This window comes from Lepidochelys kempii, chromosome 25 (assembly GCF_965140285.1).
Source record: "Lepidochelys kempii isolate rLepKem1 chromosome 25, rLepKem1.hap1, whole genome shotgun sequence".
NCBI lineage: Eukaryota > Metazoa > Chordata > Testudines > Cheloniidae > Lepidochelys > Lepidochelys kempii.
Genome location: NC_136404.1, coordinates 6,476,507 through 6,500,685, shown reverse-complemented (window position 1 = coordinate 6,500,685; position 24,179 = coordinate 6,476,507). Strand labels below are relative to the sequence as shown.

Here is a 24,179-nt window from a genome sequence, read left to right as displayed (position 1 = left end):
TGTGTGCTGCATGTTTAACAACATGGTGGGAGAGGATTTATTGTTGCAGAGGACCAGGTGTGACCTCACCTACTGGCCGGGACCCCTGGACATCAGCCTGGAGATGGGGAACCTTAACAACTGGTGACCTGGTGACTAAGAGGCCCACCCCAGCTTGGCAGTCAGTGGGTTCTGGCCAGTGGGAGGACGAAGGGCTGAGGAGAGAGGACCCCAGTGACCTGACCAGGCAGTTCCATCCAGAGGGAACAAAAGACAGAAGAGAGAGGGCTCCAGCGACAGTTTACCTGGGATGGAAGACAAAGGACAGGGGAGGAGCTGTTGGGGGTGGTGATATCGGATGCCCAGCTGGAAAGCGCAGGGTCTCGGGACTGGACAGAGAGAGCAGGCAGAGCCTATGGGACGCAGGAGAGACTTAGATGTACTTGTGCTGAGGGAGGCCAGGCCTGAGGCCCGGAGAGTTTCCTGCACTGGGGTCAGACGCTCACTAAACCCTCCTGCGTTACGCTGGCTGAGAGTCGCTCCGGTCTAGAGAACAGGGGGGGCATTATTCCCTAGGGGAGGCCTGGCTCCCACCGCCATGCTCTAATCACTTCATCATTCAACCTCCCTTGTCCTCTCCAAGCGCAGGAAAAGGGTCCCTGGCCGATGGCCCAGCCATCCAGAAGAGGCGCAGCATGGGCAGAAGCAGCTGAGCTCTTCGTTGTGCAGGTCCATTCACCAGTGCTGTGAGATGCCCCTGGAGCAGATCACGGCGCTGCGGCAGCTGCTGGCCACCATGAAGGATGAGGAGATTACCCTGCGCTCCAGCCTGGGCATCTTCAAAATGGGACAGCCTACTTCCAAAGACCTGCAGAAGCTCGAGAAGGTGGGAACCCCTCCGTGGCACGGCAGCCTCCAAGGCCCAAGCTCCCCTCTCCTCCTTAGGGGGCAGCGATGAGGCTCAGTCAGGGTAGGTTGGAGGGATCATGCTTGCTCTGCTGCTGTCTGAGAGCAGATCCACATCGAGCCCCCAGGGTCAGCGCACTACCCTTGGAAGTGGGGGTCGTAGCCAGCTGAGGGGGGTCCACTGCTGGACTGGCCGGAAAGTGGGCCCAGGTGTCTCTCCAGCTGTTGCTAAGCTCTCTCTGTGCAGCGCCTTGCAGGCGCCGGACTACCTGCAGCACGTGTGGGAGATCACCGAAGAGCGGGAAGACAGTGGAACGAGTGGAAGACAGGAAGCTTCAAAACCCCATGTAACGAGGCTGGTTCTGGTGGGACCCAACTGAGAGTGCCAATTCAGGACAAATTGCTTCAAGCAGGGCAGTTACAGCCCAAGGTTGGGGTTCCTTTGCACACCAAGGCAAATCAAACCAGCCAAACAGAGAGGGCTTCGGTCTCACCCCGCTGGCAATTCCCTTAGACACTCCAGGTTCCCAGTATCCCCACCAGTGCCTCTCGTTATGCGGACAGATGGTTATGAAAACCAATACCCCAGTAAAAGAAAAACGGTTCTCTTGATCCCAAAGGACCAAGCCCCAGACCCAGGTCAACAGACAAATCAGATCTTACCCACAAATCATGCTGTTGCCAATCCTTTAGAATCTAAAATCTAACGGTTTATTCATAAAAGGAAAAAGATAGAGATGAGAGCTAGAATGGGTTAAATGGAATCAATAACATACAGGAATGGCAAAGTTCTTACTTCAGGCTTGTAGCAGTGATGGAATAAACGGCAGGTTCAAATCAAGTCTCTGGAGAACGTCCCCAGCTGGGATGGGTCATTCAGTCCTTTGTGCAGAGCTTCCGTCTGTAGCAAAGCCCCTCCAGACGTACGAAGTAGGATTGAAGACCAGATGGAGGAGCCGCAGCAGTCTTTTATAGTCTTTTCCAGGTGTAAGAGCCCCTCTCTGTTCTTACTGTGGAAAATTACAGCAAAATGGAGTCTGGAGTCACATGGGCAAGTCCCAGCATACTTTGCTGGGTCGCAAGGCGTATCTGCCTTCTCTCAATGGGTCATTGTATAGCTGATAGTCCTTAATGGGCCATCCAGCAGGCTAGGCAGAGCTGACCCCAGCTTGTCTGGGGTGTCACCCAGAAGCACAGCATAAGTTTGAAATACAGACAGTATAGAGCCAATATTCATAACTTCAACTACAAAAATGATACACACATATAGACAGCACAATCATAACCAGCAAACCATAATCTCTCCATAGATCCCTTACACAACAACCTCTATACAGTATTTGCTGCAAATATATAACAGTGGTGGCAACAGTGATCTATACAGTTACAGGTTATGTTAATAATGTCACACCCTGCAACAGAGGTGATGGATGGAGACCATGACTTATGGGCTCTTCCAGAAGCTCAACAAACTGAGTTGGGAGCTCAAGGTAAGAGAGGCTCCCCTGGCCCGGCACTGCTGGCTGGTCCCCTTGTGGTGTACAGGAAGGGCTCTTTGGAGGGCAACAGCTGGGGAACCAGGGCACTTGGAGGACAGAAGAGAGGGGGGCTCTGCACCCGGTTCCTGCAGACCGTAGCTGGAGGTCATTGGAGGGGCACTGTGGGATTGTGCTGGGAAGACCAATAGGACTGGTGCAGCTGCAGGGCCCTCACTTCCTGTCCTCATTAGACGTGGTGCAGAGGCTCACCCCGAGCAGCCCACTGGGGACGTGATCTCTTGTTCACCACTGCATGAAGTTCTAGGGGTGGGTGTGATGCACATGAAAGGTGTGCCAAGGGGCCACCCAAATGAGTATTCCCCCCTTCCTGCTAACACCCCCCCCCCCAACCTGACATTGCTTCCTTTCCAACCAAAGCATCAGAACTGGGAAAGTACTGAGATTTCCAAGGTGAAGGTCAGGCAGTTTAAGAGGACGTTGCCCCTGATCTCAGGAATCTGGCCTTGCAGGAGAGGTAGGTATGGCTCATCCAAGGGCACTGTCTGCACACGCGCTGCTGGCCCAAGCTTCTGGGACATTGGAGAAGCTCTGCTGCCCTCTGGAGAGTGGCTGAAAGCTGCTCCTCCGTGGAGTAATATACGGGATACTGCGCCCCTAGCTCTGTCTGTGATGCCGCAGGATCCCACTGAGGGAATGAATCGTCCTCTGCCTTTCCTTAGCTCCTGTCATCTGAGAAGCTCCCACACCTTAGCATGCATTTAAGAAAGAAGTTTCCCCACCCCTCTGTGACATGGGTAAATTCGCTGATCCCGTGAGGCCCAGAGAGGAGAAGGGATGTATCCAAGGTCACAGAAAGTGAGTGGTACGAATTAAACCCCGGAGTCCTGAGAGCATCCTCCCCCCCCACCCCGACTACGCTCCTCTTCCCCAATAGGAAAGAGAACCCAGGAGTCCTAACCTCCTGCTTTAACCACCAGACCCCACTCCTCTCCCACAGCTGGGGAGAGAACCCCAGAGTCCTGGCTCGCAGCCCCCTGCTCTAACCACCAGACCTAGATTGCCCCCAGCCCAGTCAGGCCTGTTGACACACACATTGTCTCACTCTAACCACGGCCCACCCAGAGCGTGGATGCATCAACCCTGGTGTAAAGAGGACTTATGCCTACAGAGCTGGCTCTGAACAGGAAGGGGAACGAGCTATACTGGGATATGGCGTCTGTAGATCAGTATAACCCTGGCCCCAGGAGAGGCTGTGCTGGTCTGATGCATGGTTCGAAATCACCTCTGAGCTCCCAGGACAAATGCTGTGTTCAAACCAGGAAAGTCCTGCCTTTGCCTGTCTCCAAGCCCATACACCGTCCCAGTATATATGCTGTCCCCTCCCACATGCTATCCCCACTCATACACTAGCTGGCGGCCCATATACCAGCTTCCAGCCCATATGTTGCCCTGGCCCAATACTAACGTCCAACACATACAATATCTAGCCCATATGCTATCCTGGCCCCCAACTGGCACCTCCCAGCCCACAGGCTCTCCTGCTTAAAAGCGCAGGCTCCTCTGCGGGCCAGACTTTGCTCCCAACTGGAATCCCTCAAGCCCATGTTTATTGTCTCCTAAATCCTCGTGCTCATTAGCAGCTCCAAGAGATCATCTGTTCCCCGCCCCCATTAAACAACCCCAGGGATGCGCTTCACACTCTTAGGGGAGCTGGGGAGGATTGGCAGCCAGATTGCAGGCTGGTCTGGTCCACGAGGAATCTGAAAGCGGCGGCAGACAGCACTGTCTGTTTCAGCGAGAAACTGCTGAATTGGAATTCATTTGCAAATTGGATACTATTAATTTAGGCTTAAATAGAGACTTGGAGTGGCTAAGTCATTATGCAAGGTAGCCTGTTTCCTCTTGTTTTTTCCTACCCCCCCCCCAGATGTTCTGGTTTAACTTGGATTTTAACTTGAAGAGTGGTCAGTTTGGATGAGCTATTACCAGCAGGAGAGTGAGTTTGTGTGTGTATGGGGGTGGGGGGATGTGAGAACCTGGATTTATGCAGGAAATAGCCCAGCTTGATTGTCATGCACATTGTGTAAAGAGTTGTCACTTTGGATGGGCTATCACCAGCAGGAGAGTGAATTTGTGTGGGGGGGTGGAGGGTGAGAAAACCTGGATTTGTGCTGGAAATCACTTTAGATAAGCTATTACCAGCAGGACAGTGGGGTGGGAATAGGTATTGTTTCATATTCTCTGTGTATATATAAAGCCTGCTGCAGTTTCCACGATATGCATCTGAGGAAGTGAGCTGTAGCTCACGAAAGCTTATACTCTAATAAATTGGTTAGTCTCTAAGGTGCCACAAGTCCTCCTTTTCTTTTTGCGAATACAGACTAACACGGCTGCTACTCTGAAACCTGAGCACTGGCCTTGTTATTTCTGTATCCACAACAGCCTTGGGGCTTGCACAAAAGCTTCTGCTTCTCACATCCCGTGCTCCAGCACCCTGGTGACCTAGAGGGTTCAATACGCTGAGCTGCGTTTCCAGCTCCCCGGCCTTTGCTGCCTCCTGCTCACGGCCAGGAAACTGCAATTCGAAGAGCTGAGGGGCCTGGGGGCAGGCACTGGGAGCGTGTGCCCTTCTTGGATGGGGGCAGGCTCTGGGCCCTCCTTGCCGCCCTCTCCCTGGGCCCTCAGCCAAGGCGAGATGGGTCTGGAGAAGGAGCTGTCAGGACCAGCCCGTGAGACTTCCACTTGGCTTAAAAAGGGGGGTGGCAGGGGGAGATGCAGCTGGAGAGGGGCAGCTTGGGAGGTGCCAGCTGCTGACAGGCCAGGACTGTCCTAGGCACGTGGCCCAGGTGACCGTCTGTAGAACCGGACAGCGCGCTCGATCCAAGTTCAGCAACAGAGCAACAGTTGGTGGGTAAAAACCTCCCTGCATGGCCCCCTGACCCCGTGCTCGGCCCCCTGACCCCGTGCTCACCCTCCCAGCTAGACACCAGCCCTCAGCTACTTTCATCTTAGCCCCGGAAGGCAGTGTGGGTCCTGGAAAGGGGCAGAGGTGGTATCAGCAGGAGCAGAGGGTGCTGGGTTCCCAACAGAGAATTGAATCTAGGCTAGCTGAGAAGGGAGGGAAGCATCCCAGGGCAAGCTCCCAAAGCAGGATCTCTCATTGAAGGCCCCACAAGAAAGGGCGTTGAGGCCACTTCTGGGGAACATCTCCATTGAGAGGAGTCTGGCATGGGCTGCTCAGGCCTGGAAACCATCAGCAGGGGAAGGCCCAGTCAGCTGAGGACACAGAGTCAGCTCCTCGGTGCTAGGCCTGTCAGGACACAGGCCGCTGGCTGCTAGTGCGTGACCCTTGCTCCCTACAACAGGGGAGTTAGGAGCTTGCAGAGTGGCCTGGCAGGGCACGCTGGGGTAGCAGGGGATAGCCCCACATTGAAGGCAGCCCACTAGTGAGCATATGGGGCAATTTGGGTAAAGAAGGCTGGGAGGCAGGACGCCTGGGTTCTATTCTGCACCTCTGTACCCCTCTGGACAATCAGGTGACAGTGGGGGGGGGTACAGAGCATGGCAAGGGGCAATCAGGTGACAGTGGGGGGGGGGGGCACAGAGCATGGCAAGGGGCTGGACTGATGCAGTCAGACTGGGGCAGCAGGTGCTCAGATGACTGATAGGGAGCCAGGGAGGCTCAAACGGACCCTGGAGAAGCAAGGCCCCAGCTGAGGGCTGAGCCGGGAACGGAGCGCGGGGGCCTGTTTGCCGAGCAGCAGTCGCTGGAAGCTTGCAGCACCGTGCTGGCTGCTCACCATCCCCTCCCCCGAGACACCAACTGACACCTTCAGCCCCGCTATGCTCTCACTGGCCCCCAAGGTTGGGAATCGTCCCAGCAGCGAGGGGAAGGGGGCAGGTCTGGCACAGTGGTTTTACCTCATGCCACATCCCTCTGCTTGTGCACGCACACTTCCACTTCCACACTAGTGCACCGGGGGGGCGCGGGGGTTCCCAGGAGCGGCTGGTGGCAGCTCAGCGTCTGTGGTTATCTGGGATGGGCTGATGGCTATGGGCGGCGCCCTGGGATTCTAGCTTCCCAGAGCAAGGATGGACAGGGGAGAGGAGGGGAGCTCCCATGGGAGCAGACGGCTTTTCCAGGGAGCGACTGGTCGAACTGAAGACACAGTTAAGCATGAGTGCTGGCCACCCTCTAGCAGCTGCTTTGCAGATGGCAGGAGGAGGATAGCACTGCCTCGGGGCTCTCCTGGCCCCTTGCGGGCCAGAGGCCATGCGGGGCTCTTGCTCACGGAGCGCCAGGTTTAGAGAATCGAGGTTTATTTTGCTGGGTGAGTCGCACCACACCCATCCCAGGATCCCCTACCAGAGCCCATTAAAAACACGAGGAGAGGAGAGCCCCCTCTCTGCCCTCCTCCCCGCCCGACACGAAGCAATATACAGAGTGCGCCAGAGGGCCCACTGGCAGGGAATGCCCCTACAGTACAGAGCAGGGGCTGCGTATGCAGAAGGTGAAAGAGCTCGCCCACGGGTCCGGCAATGACGCAAAGGGACCCTCCAAAACGGAGGCAGCCCAGAGTCAACGGGTGGAAGGCCGACGCCCTCACCTGCGGTAACGGTACCGCTTGAAGTGGAACCAGAGCTGGAAGATGCCATTGGCGAACTGGCAGCGGAAGCCATGGCGGTGCGAGTACTCCCACTCGCGGTTGACAATCTTGAAGGCGATGTCCTCATAGGGCGGGCCAGCGTGGAAGCGCAGGATGGCGAAGTCCTTGTTGTCCTGGCAGGCCTCCAGGAAGTACTCAGGCGTGGAGCGCTTGTCAATCAGGTCGGGGTAGAAGATGTTGAACTTGTAGCCCTGCACGATCTTGGGTGGCGGGTTGTCGAAGTCGTAGTGCGTCTGGTTGTACTTGTTCCACTCAAAGCCTGTGTGGACCCGGTTGAAGAAGCGGGGCTTCCGGGGTCGGTACTTGTCAGCCCATAGGTAGGCCTTGCCCGTCAGGGGCATCTCCACACTGAACTGGGCCTCGTCGGCTCCCATGCCCTCCTTGGCCCTGCGGAAGAAAATGTCCTCGGCGCTCTCGCTAGCATCTCCTGTGGAGAAGGGGCAGGGGGTTGGTTAGAGGGAAGCCTGGGGGGCAGGGCCTGTAGCACGGCTACTCCGGGGGCGCAGGCCTGGCACCCTCCCAGGGCAGCCCAGGATGAGGCAACACCACTGGATCTACCCCAACAGGACCCAATCTGGGAAGGGGGACTTGAGGCCTGACGGCTCCACCCCCAGCAGCCCGAGGCTTGCGCTGGGGGCTGGTCTGTGGCATACTAAGGAGGGAAGGGAGGAGCCCCTTCAATTGGTTACAATGCAAGTGGCCACGCTGGAGGCTGCTGAGAACAGGGGAGAGCAGAGGGCTCCGGCTTGGGCTCCAAGGGAATGGGCTGGCTGCTTGATACCCAAACCCCAGGTTAGTGGGTCCCAGGTCTGCTCAAGCTCCTCCAGCCCCTCATCCCACACACCCTGAGGCAGGCACAGACTCCCCAGGGCTTTGCCGAGTCGGTCCCCAGCAAGGAAGCTGCTAGGCCTTCCCCAGGGAGCTGCTCTGCAGCCCCCATGCGAACTGCTGTTATCTTAGAGACCCAGGCCTTGCGCCCAGTGGGGAAGGCCCTGAAATCTGGACATAGGCAGTGCCTTAATGAACTTGCCAGCCAGCACCTCTCAGTGACACAGAGACCCTGAGAAGACGAGCACACCCAGGCCATGGGGCACCCAAGCCATCCAGCAGCTGTACCTGTGGCCTGGAGCTGTTGTCTCAAGAGCAGCAGCCGCTGGAGATCCTCCTCAGCCTCTAGCACATGGGCGTCGCAGGGCAGCTCGTGGGAGTTCAGCAGCCTGGGGCTGTACCTCCCGGCGTCGTAGTCATCCAGGCTCTGCTGAATCAGGTCCTCCTCCATCAGCACTGCTTCCCCTTCCCCCTCGCCCTTGGCCTCTGCCTCTCCACCCCCCTCCGAGGAGGCTCCCGCTGTGGAGGGGCCAGGGTGCGCTGGAGCGCTCTCCTCTGGGTCCGGCCTGCAAGGCAGAGGGGAGAGAGGTTACGGCGCTGGGGGCCGGGTGAGAACCTGGACGGACAGGTCACACAGGGCAGGCTCAGGCAGCGTGGAAGGACAGTGAGGACAGCTCTAACGCCTGCGGGTGTCTGTGCTCCCACAGGGCATTGCCTTCTGCAGGGTGAATCCACCATGCCTCTTCTGCAGACACTCGTCCTACCTGTGCCGTCCTGGCACCGTCCAGCTTTTGCAGCCTACAGAGGCCAAACACAGTGAAGCTGCCTCACAAACATGAACCTTCCGCGGGCTACTCCTGCTCCAGGGCAACCCCACCCTGCCCTTCCTCCCAGGAGAGAGGACTTCTGGCAGGCGGGGGCATGGGGATGGGCTGTTGATGTGAACACCCCCAAAACACTACACTCAGAACGGGGCATTCTGTTGTCCAGGGCTGGTGCAAGGCTGCTGAGGGAGGGTGGATGATACATGCCCCAGAAGGGAAGAATCCACCCTGCAGTGCTCGTGACAAGGCACTGATGCTGGCCTCTGGAAGGATGGTGGCACCTTGATGGATCCATCGTCTGGGGGTCAATGGGGGGGAATATTTGCCTAAAACGGCAGGAACTCGACTGGAGGGAACCCCCTCAGGTGCCGTTACTCCTCTTCAATCACAGAGGCTAGGTGGAAACGAGGAGAGGTAAGCCCAGAGATGGAGGGGGTCACATGAAACCTGCCCATACCTACGCTTCCTATCTGTGTGCACAACAATGCTCGAAGCCAGCCGACCTTCCCATTGCTTGGGAGCTGGCTCTTGGGAACTTCTCAGTCCAATCAACTCCCCCAAGCCCGACACGGCAGCTCAATAGTCAACCCAACTTCACAGGTGGATTTTAGAGAGGTTTGGGAATCCAACTGTTACTAAAAACCTCATTGCAAACCTTGTCCATGGGACACGCCAGCAACCCTTTGCCCTTCATCCACAGATCTCAAGGCACTTTAGGAAGGAGGCTTCACTTGGTTAGCCCTGCTGTGCAGATGGGGAAGCCGAGGGCAGCAAGGGGAAGTGACTTCAGCCAAGTCACAGCGAGGCAGCAGCAAAACCTGGAACTGAACCCCAGATTCCTGTGCACTACCTGCTGGGCTGTGCTGTTCAGCCACCACTAGGCCTTGGGGGATGCTCAGCAGAGGGAGTACTCTCGGGGGTCGGAGCTAAATAACCCTGCTTAGCTTCTGGCAGCAGAAGGAAATTGCCCACCCTGTCGGATGCATACCGTGGAAACTGCAGAAGACATTATATACACACAGAGACCATGAAACAATACCCCCTCCCACCCCACTGTCCTGTGCATGTCTGCTGCAGTTTCCACGGTATGCATCCGATGAAGTGAGCTGTAGCTCACGAAAGCTCATGCTCAAATAAATTGGTTAGTCTCTAAGGTGCCACAAGTCCTCCTTTTCTTTTTGCGGCTACAGACTAACACGGCTGTTACTCTGAAACCTGCCCACCCTGTGTACCTGTTGCTGGGAGAAGACGGCTCCTTCTTCAGGATGGGGAAAAGAGGCTCACTCTCCACTCCCTGCTCCTGCTTCAGCTTGTACAGCTTCTGGCGCAGCACGTCCTGGTGCCGCTCCCGAAGCCTGCAAAGAAGTGACGAGAGCAAAAGGGTGAGGCCCCCAGCACAGCCTTCCCCTGAGCCCTCCGGGCTGGGATCCCCTGGGCATCCAGCAGAAACTCACTATGTTTCACTCACACAACACCAGAACAAGGTGCGAAACATGGGCTCAGCGCCCAGAGTCCTGCCCCGAAGGTTTCAGCAATGCTCCCAGCGAGACCTACACAGACAGGGTCCATGGTGGGCACGCAGCTGACTCCTGCAATCTGATGGTTCGTGATCAGACAGCTTGAGCCCCAGTCATTGTGGGGGGCGACGAAAGAAGAGCGGACTCCATATTAGCCTTTGTCCTGTGCAGCATCTGAACCAGTCACCGAGGCTAAAGGAGACATTAGGCACTCTCCTTCCCCTCAACCCCAGAAGGGAAGCAACCCATAACCAGCTGGGAGGGGACTAAAATGCCCACGTCCAGCTTGGCATCTTGGCACACCTCCCACTCCCGTGATCTGTGCCACAATTCCCCAATACCACCCACTGCAGGCAGGTGTTGATACCCCACCTTGAGGGTGCAGCCCTGACGGGATATGTTCCCCCTCCTGCTCACCTGGCCCGGGCCATATACGCTTTAAGCTGCTGCAGCAAACTCTCCCAGTAACCGATGTCCAGGTTGGGCCCCCCGGCTCGGATCTTGCCCTCGATCCCTTGGAAGATCACTTGCAGCTGGTTGTATGTCTTCCCCTTGAACACTGACTGCACGTCCAAGCTAACGGAGGCATTGACTCCTTCTCGGCGCTCTCCTGTCGCAAGACAAATGAGGGTTAACACGAGTTAGTCTCAATGGGCGCTAAGGGGGAGAATGACCCACCAGTTACTGAGCCACAATGCAGAGTCTAGGCCTGCACTGGGCCACCCTCCAAAATCGGACACTCCATCAGTGCACCTCACTGCCTGGTGCACGAACCCCACTGAACCCCTGCTGGATTCTCCCTGCCCAGATGTTAGGTATTGCTTGGCTAATCCCAGCACTTTCCGTCCAGCCAGAGCCCACCAGTTACAGACTGAAGGCCATTTGAACAGGGTCATTTGGCAGGGCCCAAACCCGCCAAGCACAGAGTGCCCTCGATTCAGAGAATATTAGAGTTGGAAGGGACCTCACGAGGTCATCTAGTCCAACCCCCTGCTCAAAGCAGGACCTACCCCAACTAAATCATCCCAGCCAGAGCTTTGTCAAGCCTGACCATAAAAACTTCAAAGGAAGGAGATTCCACCACCTCCCTGGGTAACCCATCCCAGTGCTTCACCACCCTCCTAGCTAAAGTTTCTCCTAATATCCAACCTAAACCTCCCTCCCTTTGATGTGCATTGAGTACCAAGCACCATTCAGGATGGGGGCCTGGGCTACGATGCACATGCCACACCCAGTCTTTTACCAGGCTCTTGGCAGAGAGTTCCTAACCCAGGAGCTTTGGCACAAGCTTGGGTTCAGGTGACAGGATCGTGCTCTGAGCGTGGGAAGCTGTCGCTCACTGTGCCAGTGGTTCTGCAGCGACCTCCGGGCCCCATCTCTTCGCAGGCAGGACGGAGCCATGGGGCCTCAATTCCACTTAGCTCAAACAGGAAGAGCAATAACTGCACATGGGCACTCCCTGGCAGCAGCAACAGAAATTGCAACTGCCAGCGAGCAAAGCTCTTTGATACAGACCACAGAAGCAAGGCTGGGGAGCCGCAATCATGAGACTCAGGATTTTACCTGCCAGAGCTGACATCACCACTGGGCAGACAAGCAACTGTACACGTTACTGAGTTCTCTATACAAAGGCAAGGGAATTCACTTGGCTTGGTTAGAGCCTCCAGGCTCAGCCTGCACCTGCAATCCGGGACAGCTGAGGGCTCTTTACTAGAGCCAGGCAACCGAGAGTTCCAGGCCCGGGAATCGCCCACACGCCAGAACCACGGTTTCATGTAGCTCTGTGATTATTTTACAGCACCCTCGAGCCTGCTTGGCACTATACAGACAGTGCAGACCTCACAGCAGGGACGTCACCGCGTCAGTGACAACAGCTCAGAGGGGAGAAGCAATTTGACGAAGGTCAGAGAGTGAGATGGGGCAGAGCAAAAGCACAGGCCTCTACTCTAACTACTAGGCCATGTTCCCCTCTATCACCCTCTCTCACCTGCACTGCTGTGCATAAGCAATGCAGGTGCCAACAGCCAGCATTCTTCTCCCCCTTACCTGGGCCTTTCCCAGAAGCCTCTAGTTTACGGAGTTTGGCTATCTCGTCCTCAGTGATAATGGTCATGTCCCTCCAGAAATCCACATTCTTGCCCTGCTCCAGTTCCATATAAACCTGAAACAAAGAGCCATATGAAGTCAGATGCGAAGCCTGGCCTGGTGCTGCTATTTGAATCAGGCCATTTGCAGCTGCAGATGTTGCTATTCCAGTGAGCACTGGAGGCAGGGCTGATGAGCACCAGAGGTGGGGCACAGGGACAGCGTGCAAAGGACAGGAAGGAAGGTCGGACAGCACCTAATCTCCCCAGCTAGAGAATGGAGGCCTGGAAGCAGCAGTACTGGGGAGAGGTACCTGGATATCCTCCAGCAGATCCTCCATGTCGGAGACCGTCAGGCCATTCAGGAATGTGTATGGCTCATGCATTTCCACCGCCAGGTCATCATCCTCTGCACTGATGTACTTGGCCAGCAAGTCGATGGGTTTGGCACGGCCATCCCGGATCCGGATTTTTGATCTGCAGGTAACAAGAGAACACGCTGAGCTCTGGCTACCAGGTCTCAGACCGTGCCTGCCCCCAGCACACAGGCCTGAGACAAGTCGCTGGTGCCCACCTACCGCAGCTTAGCCTGGTGGAGGTGGAAGTTGTCCTCTTGCTCCTCCCAGGTTTTGAAGTGCTCCGCCTCCTTCTCCCGCTGCAGCATCTCCAGCTCCTGCTCGCGCATTGCCTTTTCTCGCTCCCGTTCCAAGCGCAGCTGCTTCACCTGTCTCAGAGAGAGGGAAAACTGTTGCAGTGCAGAGCCTGGGGCACCATCCATTCCCCAAAGGGTCAGCCGGTCCCAGCATGTGAACTAATGGATGCTATCTTCAAATCCAACCCAGTGCAAAACTGCCCCATTCCCCACGACTGGCCCTGCTGGCTGGGGGGCACTGAGATCTCTATTGGTTTAATAGCGTGTCATTAAAGAGACCACGGACCAGCTCATTCTGAGGATTCAGTATTGAGAATAGGACACCATCTCTGTGCAGAGACAAGAACCTGCTTGGACCACCACATCCCTGTCACCACACATGCCAAAGATGGGAGTGTTAGACTTGGTGGAGGCAGGGGGGAATAAGACAGCCACCAGTAACCAAGTGACTTATATTGGGGTCAGTGCCCTCGCCCGCATTAAGCTCCGCTGCAGATCACAGGCAGAGAAGGTCTATTGGCGTTCACCTTCTGCAGCTCCAGGCGGTTGTCTTCCTGGATTCGTTTGTTTCTTTCCTTCAGTTCTTTCTCCTCCAGGTGACCGATCCCTTTCTTCTCCAGGGCCTATAATCAATCACACACCAAGAGGAATTAGGCCCCCAACAGGCCTCTCAGTTGTCATTTGTGAAGTGGCAGGAAGTCCCCAACACAAACCCTCTGCAGGGTGCTAAGTACATACCATCCACACACTCCACCTCACCGCAGATGATGCTGTGGAACTAAAACTCAGCCAGTGGTCCCCAGGAATTTAGCTGGGGCAGCCTCAATGTGGATACACAAGAACCCACCATCCCATTTAAATTAAGTTCTATGTAATGCATAGGTTTTCAGTGGCAGGCTGAATAAAACTGCACTGGATCTTTAAGAGAATTGCTCAAAACAAGTGGGTGCCTCTCCAGCATGTCCTCAGTGCAGGTTTCACCCTCACTTTTGCTTTGCTGTTCCTAGCATTTTCCAATTCCTCCCCCAACTCACTCCAGGCAAACGCGTACCTCCCTGCACCTCATCATCCCTGACCCTGCACCATCACCCCTTGGCCCTCTCCGCAGCAGCTCAGCCAGTACGTGCAATGCTGAACAGACTGAGGGTCCACGGGGGAAGCTCTACCATGGGGAGCAGCACGGCCCTGATTATCTCAAGAATTGGGATGCTTGGGGGAGGGAAGACCTCATTTATCCCCCCACCTCACTGCCAGCTGAGGTGGAGAGAGGCCTCACCTTGCTCCAGATGAAGGTGCCTAGCAGATTGTTGTCCCCAAAGGGGTTATCAGTGTTGGTGTAGCCCATGTATTCCTCCCCCCAGCCCATCTTCTCACGCTTTTTCCTCTCCTTGGCTTCCTTCTTCGCCAGCCGCCTAGCCCTCTTCTCCTCTGGTGTTTCCAACGCCTTCATCATCTCAGCCTGCTTCTTCTTCTCCTCTTTTAGCCTGAGTCGCTCCTGAAGGCTCAGCTGTTGCCCCAGCTCCTCCCTGGAGCTGTGGGAACGTGAAGGAGAGGGAGATGTGACGGAGGACACAGAAGACCTGGAATGGGATCGCTTTCTTCTCCTCTCTCTGCTGCGGCCTCTTTTTTTCTCTCTCTCTGCCTCAGAGTCTGAGCTAGAGAAGTGATCCCGTGACCGAGAGCGGCGTTTCTTCTGGCTTTTGCGGTGCCGGTCCCTGCTTTTGCTTTTCTTCTTTCCCCATCTCTGCCTCTCATCAGAGTCAGAGCTAGAAAAAAAACAAAAAAACAACGACACTCTAGTGATAGCTACCACCTCAGAGAAAGGCTGCATAGCAGCACAGGGCTGACACAGCACCCTGCCCATCTAGCCGTGCAAACGTTCGTTCATTCTCTCATCCTCACAACAGCCCTGAGATGGGTAAGCGCGCGCCACGTTTCCCCGGCAGAGGTAAAGCGGGCTCCCTAGAGCCACGCAGCGAGTCAATGGCAGAGCCAGGGAAAGAACCCGGCTCTCGTGACTTTCGGCCCTGGGCTGGTGCCTCGCAGTCAGGCCGCCTCTCCTGCTGCCAGCTCGCAGCTTGCATTGGGGATGAAGCCACAGCCAGCCAGCCAGCGCACGTACGAGACTCAGGCCTCCAGGGGTGACCCAGGAGAAGGCGGCGGGCTGGGGCTGTGATTTCTCAGAGCCCTCACACGCGAGGCTGGGCACAAAGGGGCTCGGACTGCCCCGGGACGGGGGAGGCGCTGGCGCTTTGGAGCGGGGCCCGGACCCGGGAGCTGGGCGCGAAGCGACGCGCCCCAGGCCAGAGACCCCCGGGCTGGGGCTGTCCCGACCCCCCTCCCCCGCGTCCGGGGCGGCGCCTCACCCCGAGCCCGGCTTCCTGCGCCGCCGCGTCTCGCGACCCCGAGCCCGGCCGCCTCCACCGCTGCTGGCGCCGCTGGCGCCGGAGCGGGACCGGCGGCGCCTCCTCTCCCGGGACCCGCCCGCCTCCCTGCGGCTCCGGTGCCGCGAGCGCCCCGCGGGGCTCCGCGACCCGGACCCCATCAGCGCGCCGCTGCTCTCCGCCGCGCGGCCGCTTCCGGGCCAACGGGGGCCTCTCTCCCCAGCGGCGCATTCCCAGGCGCCTCCCAGCGCCTGACTGGAGCGGGCCTTTCCCCAGCGGTCCCGGCCGCCGGCTCCCACGCCCAGCCGCCCCCCGTCCCCGAGCCTCAGCGATACAGAGCGGCGAGGCCGAGGCGGCAGCAGCAGCAGCTCCGACCCCTACTGCTGGGCTCTCCCGACAGGCACCTACTAGGGCAACCATAAGCGCCGGCGGCCTCGCAGGGATGAAAGCCCTGAGCGGGAGCATCCGGTGCGTCACGGCGATGAGGGGCGGGACCAGCCCTTAAAGGGGCAGGCGCCAGGAACACTTGCGGGGGTTGGGCCCCCGCCAGGGCCACAGGCTGCAGCAGCGAGTGCTGGGCTCGACGCCGACCCGCCCCACCCCGCGCACAAGGGGCCTCCGGCTCCCTGGGGCAGGAGCCAAGGGGAGGGATCGCTCAGTGGTTTGAGCATTGGCCTCCTAAACCCAGGGTTGTGAGTTCAATCCTTGAGGGGGCCATTTAGGGATCTGGGCCAAGAATTGGGGACTGGCCCTGCTTTGAGCAGGGGGTTGGACTAGATGACCTCCTGAGGTCCCTTCCAACCCTGAGATTCTATGAAGCGGGAGGTGATGGGCCAGGGCCTTGGTGTAGACAGCGCTCTGCCCTTGGGGGGGCTTCCCCCACCGGGCACAGCTGCCCCCGCCCGTGGACGAAGCTCTCCCATCAGCAGAGGTGAAATCTTCGCTAAGCACGACAGGGGTGCAGCCGCACCAGTAAACAAGCCCTGTGAGCATGGAGGAGCCCTGAGAAGGGGCTGGGGGAGGGGAGGAAGAGGAGGGTATTTTTACCTAGTTGCCATGGTCGATCCTTGTTTTTAAACACCCCTGCCATGCAGAAGTCTTGAGGTTAAACTATCCACAGCTTCTTTGCCACTCCTAAAGTCGGTTTCCCCTTCTCAGGCCGGACAGCATGGAAGCTTCTTGTCGCAACAAGTCCTGTAAACAGGTCACCACACCCTGTCCCCCCCTCTTCCAACACAAACTTCTTGTTATTACTTACAAAGCTTCCACAATTTAGCCTCACCCCCTCTGACCTGTCATAAGATCATCAGAACGGCCAGACTGGGTCAGACCAAAGATCCATCTAGCCCAGTCTCCTGTCTTCCGACAGTGGCCAGTGCCAGGTGCCCCAGAGGGAATGAACAGAACAGGCAATCATCAACTGATCCATCCCCTGTCGCCCATTCCCAGCTTCCGGTGAACAGAGGCTAGGGACACCTTCTCTGCCCATCCTGGGCAATAGCCATTGATGGACTTAGGGTATGTCTACACTATGGAATAAGGTCGAATTTATAGAAGTTGTTTTTTTAGAAATCGGTTTTATATATTCGAGTGTGTCCCCCCCCACAGAAAATGCTTTAAGTGCATTAACTCGGCGGAGCGCTTCCACAGTACGGAGGCTAGAGTCGACTTCCGGAGCGTTGCACTGTGGGTCGCTATCCCACAGTTCCCGCAGTCTCCTCTGCCCATTGGAATTCTGGGTTGAGATCCCAATGCCTGATGGGGCTAAAACATTGTCGCGGGTGGTTCTGGGTACATATCGTCAGGCCCCCGTTCCCTCCCTCCCTCCGTGAAAGCAAGGGCAGACAATCATTTTGCACCTTTTTTCCTGAGTTACCTGTGCAGACGCCATACCACGGCAAGCATGGAGCCCGCTCAGGTAACCGTCACCGTATGTCTCCTGGGTGCTGGCAGACGTGGTACTGCATTGCTACACAGTAGCAGCAACCCCTTGCCTTGTGGCAGCAGACGGTACAGTACGACTGGTAGCCGTCATCGTCATGTCCGAGGTGCTCCTGGCCACGTCGGCCACGAGCGCCTGGGCAGACATGGGCACAGGGACTAAATTTGGAGTGACTTGACCAGGTCATTCTCTTTAGTCCTGCAGTCAGTCCTATTGAACCGTCGTATGGTGAGCAGGCAGGCGATACGGACGGCTAGCAGTCCTATTGCACCATTTTCTGCCGAGCAACCATGAGATGTGGATGGCATGCAGTCCTTCTGCACCGTCTGCTGCCAGCCAAAGATGTAAAAGATAGATGGAGTGGATCAAAACAAGAAATAGACCAGATTTGTTTGGTACTCATTTGCCTCCTCCCCTGTCTAGGGGACTCATTCCTCTAGGTCACACTGCAGTCACTCACAGAGAAGGTGCAGCGAGGTAAATCTAGCCATGTATCAATCAGAGGCCAGACTAACCTCCTTGTTCCAATAAGAGCAATAACTTAGGTGCACCATTTCTTATTGGAACCCTCCGTGAAGTCCTGCCTGAAATACTCCTTGATGTAAAGCCACCCCCTTTGTTGATTTTAGCTCCCTGAAGCCAACCCTGTAAGCCATGTCGTCAGTCGCCCCTCCCTCTGTCAGAGCAACGGCAGACAATCATTCCGCGCCTTTTTTCTGTTCGGACGCCATACCAAGGCAAGCATGGAGGCCGCTCAGCTCACTTTGGCAATTAGGAGCACATTAAACACCTCACGCATTATCCAGCAGTATATGCAGCACCAGAACCTGGCAAAGCGATACTGGGCGAGGAGGTGACGTCAGCGCGGTCACGTGAGTGATCAGGACATGGACACAGATTTCTCTGAAAGCATGGGCCCTGCCAATGCATGCATCATGGTGCTAATGGGGCAGGTTCATGTCGTGGAACGCCGATTCTGGACTCGGGAAACAAGCACAGACTGGTGGGACCGCATAGTGTTGCAGGTCTGGGACGATTCCCAGTGGCTGCGAAACTTTCGCATGCATAAGGGCACTTTCATGGAACTTTGTGACTTGCTTTCCCCTGCCCTGAAGCGCATGAATACCAAGATGAGAGCAGCCCTCACGGTTGAGAAGCGAGTGGCGATAGCCCTGTGGAAGCTTGCAACGCCAGACAGCTACCAGTCAGTTGGGAATCAATTTGGAGTGGGCAAATCTACTGTTGGGGCTGCTGTGATGCAAGTAGCCCACGCAATCAAAGATCTGCTGATATCAAGGGTAGTGACCCTGGGAAATGTGCAGGTCATAGTGGATGGCTTTGCTGCAATGGGATTCCCTAACTGTGGTGGGGCCATAGACGGAACTCATATCCCTATCTTGGCACCGGAGCACCAAGCCGCCGAGTACATAAACTGCAAGGGGTACTTTTCGATAGTGCTGCAAGCTCTGGTGGATCACAAGGGACGTTTCACCAACATCAATGTGGGATGGCCGGGAAAGGTACATGACGCTCGCATCTTCAGGAACTCTGGTCTGTTTCAAAAGCTGCAGGAAGGGACTTTATTCCCAGACCAGAAAATAACTGTTGGGAATGTTGAAATGCCCATAGTTATCCTTGGGGACCCAGCCTACCCCTTAATGCCATGGCTCATGAAGCCGTACACAGGCAGCCTGGACAGTGGTCAGGAGCTGTTCAACTACAGGCTGAGCAAGTGCAGAATGGTGGTAGAATGTGCATTTGGACGTTTAAAGGCGCGCTGGCGCAGTTTACTGACTCGCTTAGACCTCAGCGAAACTAATATTCCCACTGTTATTACTGCTTGCTGTGTGCTCCACAATATCTGTGAGAATAAGGGGGAGACGTTTATGGCAGGGTGGGAGGTTGAGGCAAATCGCCTGGCTGCTGGTTACGCGCAGCCAGACACCAGGGCGGTTAGAAGAGCACAGGAAGGAGCAGTACGCATCAGAGAAGCTTTGAAAACCAGTTTCATGACTGGCCAGGCTACGGTGTGAAAGTTCTGTTTGTTTCTCCTTGATGAAACCTCCCGCCCCTTGGTTCACTCTACTTCCCTGTAAGCTAACCACCCTCCCCTCCTCCCTTCGATCACCGCTTGCAGAGGCAATAAAGTCATTGTTGCTTCACATTCATGCATTCTTTATTCATTCATCACACAAATAGGGGGATGACTACCAAGGTAGCCCAGGAGGGGTGGTGGAGGAGGGAAGGAAAATCCCACACAGCACTTTAAAAGTTTACAACTTTAAAATTTATTGAATGCCAGCCTTCATTTTTTTCGGCAATCCTCTGTGGCGGAGTGGCTGGTTGGCCGGTGGCCCCCCCACCACGTTCTTGGGCGTCTGGGTGTGGAGGCTATGGAACTTGGGGAGGAGGGCGGTTGGTTACAGAGGGGCAGCAGTGGCAGTCTGTGCTCCAGCTGCCTTTGCTGCAGCTCAACCATACACTGGAGCATACTGGTTTGGTCCTCCAGCAGCCTCAACATTGAATCCTGCCTCCTCTCATCATGCTGCCACCACATTTGAGCTTCAGCCCTGTCTTCAGCCCGCCACTTACTCTCTTCATCCCGCCACTTACTCTCTTCAGCCCACCACCTCTCCTCTCAGTCATTTTGTGCTTTCCTGCACTCTGACATTCTTTGCCTCCACGCATTCATCTGTGCTCTGTCAGTGTGGGAGGACAGCATGAGCTCGGAGAACATTTCTTCTCGAGTGCGTTTTTTTTTCTTTCTAATCTTCACTAGCCTCTGGGAAGGAGAAGATCCTGTGATCATTGAAACACATGCAGCTGGTGGAGAAAAAAAAAGGGACAGCGGTATTTAAAAAGACACATTTTATAAAACAGTGGCTACACTCTTTCAGGGTAAACCTTGCTGTTAACATTACATACATAGCACATGTGCTTTCGGTACAAGGTCGCATTTTGCCTCCCCCCACCGCGTGACTACCCCCTCAACCCTCCCCCCTTCCTGTGGCTAACAGTGGGGAACACTTCTGTTTAGCCACAGGCAAACAGCCCAGCAGGAACCTCTGAGTGTCCCCTGAAGAAAAGCACTCTATTTCAAGCAGGTGACCATGAATTATATCTCACTCTCCTGAGGATAACACAGAGAGATAAAGAACGGATGTTGTTTGAATGCCAGCAAACATACACTGCAATGCTTTGTTGTACAATGATTCCCGAGTATGTGTTACTGGCCTGGAGTGGTAAAGTGTCCTACCATGAAGGACGCAATAAGGCTGCCCTCCCCAGAAACCTTTTGCAAAGGCTTTGGGAGTCCATCCAGGAGAGCCGTGAATGCCAGGGCAAAGTAATCCTTTCACATGCTTGCTTTTAAACCATGTATAGTATTTTAAAAGGTACACTCACCGGAGGTCCCATCTCCGCCTGCCGGGTCCAGGAAGCAGCCTTGGGTGGGTTCAGGGGGTACTGGCTCCAGGTCCAGGGTGAGAAACAGTTCCTGGCTGTCGGGAAAACCGGTTTCTCCGCTTGCTTGCTGTGAGCTATGTACAACCTCATCATCATCATCCTCATCTTCTTCGTCCCCAAAACCTGCTTCCGTGTTGCCTCCATCTCCATTGAAGGAGTCAAACAACATGGCAGGGGTAGTGGTGGCTGAACCCCCTAAAATGGCATGCAGCTCATCATAGAAGTGGCATGTTTGGGGCTTTGACCTGGAGCGGCTGTTCGCCTCTCTGGTTTTCTGGTAGGCTTGCCTCAGCTCCTTAAGTTTCACGTGGCACTGCTTCAGGTCCCTGTTATGGCCTCTGTCCTTCATGCCCTGGGAGATTTTGACAAAGGTTTTGGCATTTCGAAAACTGGAATGGAGTTCTGATAGCACGGATTCCTCTCCCCAAACAGCGACCAGATCCCGTACCTCCCGTTCGGTCCATGCTGGAGTTCTTTTGCGATTCTGGGACTCCATCATGGTCACCTCTGCTGATGAGCTCTGCATGGTCACCTGCAGCTTGCCACGCTGGCCAAACAGGAAATGAGATTCAAAAGTTTGCGGTTCTTTTCCTGTCTACCTGGCCAGTGCATCTGAGTTGAGAGTGCTGTCCAGAGCGGTCACAATGGAGCACTCTGGGATAGCTCCCGGAGGCCAGTACCGTCGAATTGTGTCCACAGTACCCCAAATTCGAGCCGGCAAGGCCGATTTAAGCGCTAATACACTTGTCAGGGGTGGAGTAAGGAAATCGATTTTAAGAGCCCTTTAAGTCGAAATAAAGGGCTTCATCATGTGGACGGGTGCAGGTTTACATCGATTTAACGCTGCTAAATTCGACCTAAAGTCCTAGTGTAGACCAATTCTCCATGAATTTATTTAGTTCTTTTTTTAACCCTGTTATAGTCTTGGCCTTCACAGCATCCTCTGGCAAAGAGTTCCACAGGTTGCCTGTGTGTTGGGTGAAAAAAATACTTCCTTTTGTTTGTTTTAAGTCTGCTGCCTATTAATTTCATTTGGTGGCCCCTAGTTCTTGTGTTATGAGAAGGAGTAAATAACACTTGCTTATTTACTTTCTCCACACCAGTCATGATTTTATAGACCTCTATCATATCCCCCCTTAGTCATCTCTTTTCAAAGCTGAAAAGTCCCGGTCTTATTAATCTCTCCCCACACAGAAGCCGTTCCATAGAATCATAGAATATCAGGGTTGGAAGACACCTCAGGAGGTCATCTAGTCCAACCCCCTACTCAAAGCAGGACCAATCCCCAACTAAATCGTCCCAGCCAGGGCTTTGTCAAGCCTGACCTTAAAAACTTCTAAGGAAGGAGATTCCACCACCTCCCTAGGGAACACATTCCAGGGCTTCACCACCCTCCTAGTGAAAAAGTTTTTCCTAATATCCAGCCTAAATAGAGGGGAATGATCACGTCCCTCGATCTGCTGGCAATGCCCCTACTTATACATCCCAAAATGCCATTGGCCTTCTTGGTGACAAGGGCACACTGTTGACTCATATCCAGCTTCTCGTCCACTATAAAAGACGATTACTCACCTTTGTAACTGTAACCCTTCTGCCCATCAGAGTTGGCAGCAAAAAGGGCCAGGTTCAGTATCTAGGGGTTCCATTCCAATAACACAATGCAAAACCAGCTCAAGCCCCCACCCAGTGACCTGGGACAAATATATACCACCCCCGCTGGGCGCCTCTAAGAGAGGAAGCCCTCTCACAAGCACAGAGTCTGAGTGTAGCAAAAGCCTTTTAATAACAGAGAGAAACAATGTGGCATTATGTTGGGGAAACACCACCCACAGGATTCATAACACAAGCCATGAGCAAAAAACCCACCCCAAGCAAATTGGGGCGTGTCCTTTCCCTTTGGTTCTTGAGTCCAGCAACCCAAGTCCCAAAAGTCCAACAACGCAAAAGTCTCTGTCCCTGGTCAGTGCAGCGCCAGAGTTCAAAAGTTTATTTGCAGAGTTTTACCTCCCAACCTGGGTGGAGATGGGGGATTAAGGGGCACCTTACGTGGTCCAAAGCCGATTGCCCCACCTCTCCATGGGGCTCCGCTCTACCAGCCATCGCTCCGCTCTGCTAGCCACACCCCATGAGCTGCTCCAGTTGCCCCACAAACCGCTCTGCTCCACCAGCCGCTCTGCTCTGCCAGCCATCCCATGAGCCGCTCCAGCCATCTCACGAACTGCTCCGCCATATATCTTCCGGCCCCCCAATACTGAACACAACACTCAGTGATTTCAGCTCTTAGTAACTGACTGCTGTGCTGGGCATCACAACATGGGGAATAGATGGCCAGCCCTCTGTGGAGATAGAGGTGGTTAGGGACTATTTAGAAAAACTGGACGTGCACAAGTCCATGGGGCCGGACGAGTTGCATCCGAGAGTGCTGAAGGAATTGGCGGCTGTGATTGCAGAGCCATTGGCCATTATCTTTGAAAACTTGTGGTGGACGGGGGAAGTCCCGGATGACTGGAAAAAGGCTAATGTAGTGCCAATCTTTAAAAAAGGGAAGAAGGAGGATCCTGGGAACTACAGGCCAGTAAGCCTCACTTCAGTCCCTAGAAAAATCATGGAGCAGGTCCTCAAAGAATCAATCCTGAAGCACTTACATGAGAGGAAAGTGATCAGGAACAGTCAGCATGGATTCACCAAGGGAAGGTCATGCCTGACTAATCTAATCGCCTTCTATGATGAGATTACTGGTTCTGTGGATGAAGGGAAAGCAGTGGATGTATTGTTTCTTGACTTTAGCAAAGCTTTTGACACGGTCTCCCACAGTATTCTTGTCAGCAAGTTAAGGAAATATGGGCTGGATGAATGCACTATAAGGTGGGTAGAAAGTTGGCTAGATTGTCGGGCTCAACGGGTAGTGATCAATGGCTCCATGTCTAGTTGGCAGCCGGTGTCAAGTGGAGTGCCCCAGGGGTCGGTCCTGGGGCCGGTTTTGTTCAATATCTTCATAAATGATCTGGAAGATGGTGTGGATTGCACTCTCAGCAAATTTGCGGATGATACTAAACTGGGAGGAGTGGTAGATACGCTGGAGGGCAGGGATAGGATACAGAGGGACCTAGACAAATTGGAGGATTGGGCCAAAAGAAATCTGATGAGGTTCAATAAGGATAAGTGCAGGGTCCTGCACTTAGGACGGAAGAACCCACTGCACAGCTACAGACTAGGGACCGAATGGCTAGGCAGCAGTTCTGCGGAAAAGGACCTAGGGGTGACAGTGGACGAGAAGCTGGATATGAGCCAGCAGTGTGCCCTTGTTGCCAAGAAGGCCAATGGCATTTTGGGATGTATAAGTAGGGGCATAGCGAGCAAATCGAGGGACGTGATCGTCCCCCTCTATTCAACATTGGTGAGGCCTCATCTGGAGTACTGTGTCCAGTTTTG

The 24,179-nt window shown here is 55.1% G+C and overlaps 2 protein-coding genes across 2 annotated transcripts; both read right to left on the bottom strand.

Annotated features, from left to right (window-relative positions):
- Window positions 1–6,687: 6,687 nt before the first annotated feature.
- CACTIN (cactin, spliceosome C complex subunit) lies at window positions 6,688–15,760 on the bottom strand. Its single transcript, XM_073323779.2, is given in 11 exon segments — window positions 6,688–7,478; window positions 8,168–8,445; window positions 9,936–10,058; window positions 10,638–10,830; window positions 12,267–12,381; window positions 12,619–12,781; window positions 12,883–13,028; window positions 13,484–13,579; window positions 14,233–14,722; window positions 15,323–15,654; window positions 15,656–15,760. Coding segments are annotated over 11 exon segments (2,532 nt in total). The 3' UTR covers window positions 6,688–6,987.
- A 3,697-nt stretch (window positions 15,761–19,457) lies between these two features.
- LOC140903246 (zinc finger and SCAN domain-containing protein 29-like) lies at window positions 19,458–21,418 on the bottom strand. Its single transcript, XM_073324219.2, has 2 exons — window positions 20,688–21,418; window positions 19,458–20,105 (listed from the first exon to the last, which is right to left on the bottom strand). The coding sequence occupies exons 1-2, from the start codon at window positions 21,271–21,273 to the stop codon at window positions 19,921–19,923; spliced, it is 771 nt and encodes a 256-aa protein (XP_073180320.1). The 5' UTR covers window positions 21,274–21,418; the 3' UTR covers window positions 19,458–19,920.
- Window positions 21,419–24,179: the final 2,761 nt, after the last annotated feature.

Coding starts and splice junctions, on each gene's coding strand:
- LOC140903246 (XM_073324219.2), bottom strand. CDS start 21,273: ATGCAGAGCTCATCAGCAGAGGTGACCATGATGGAGTCCCAGAATCGC. Junction 20,106..20,687: donor AGGCGGAGATGGGACCTCCG/GTGAGTGTACCT, acceptor TTTCTCCACCAG/CTGCATGTGTTTCAATGATC.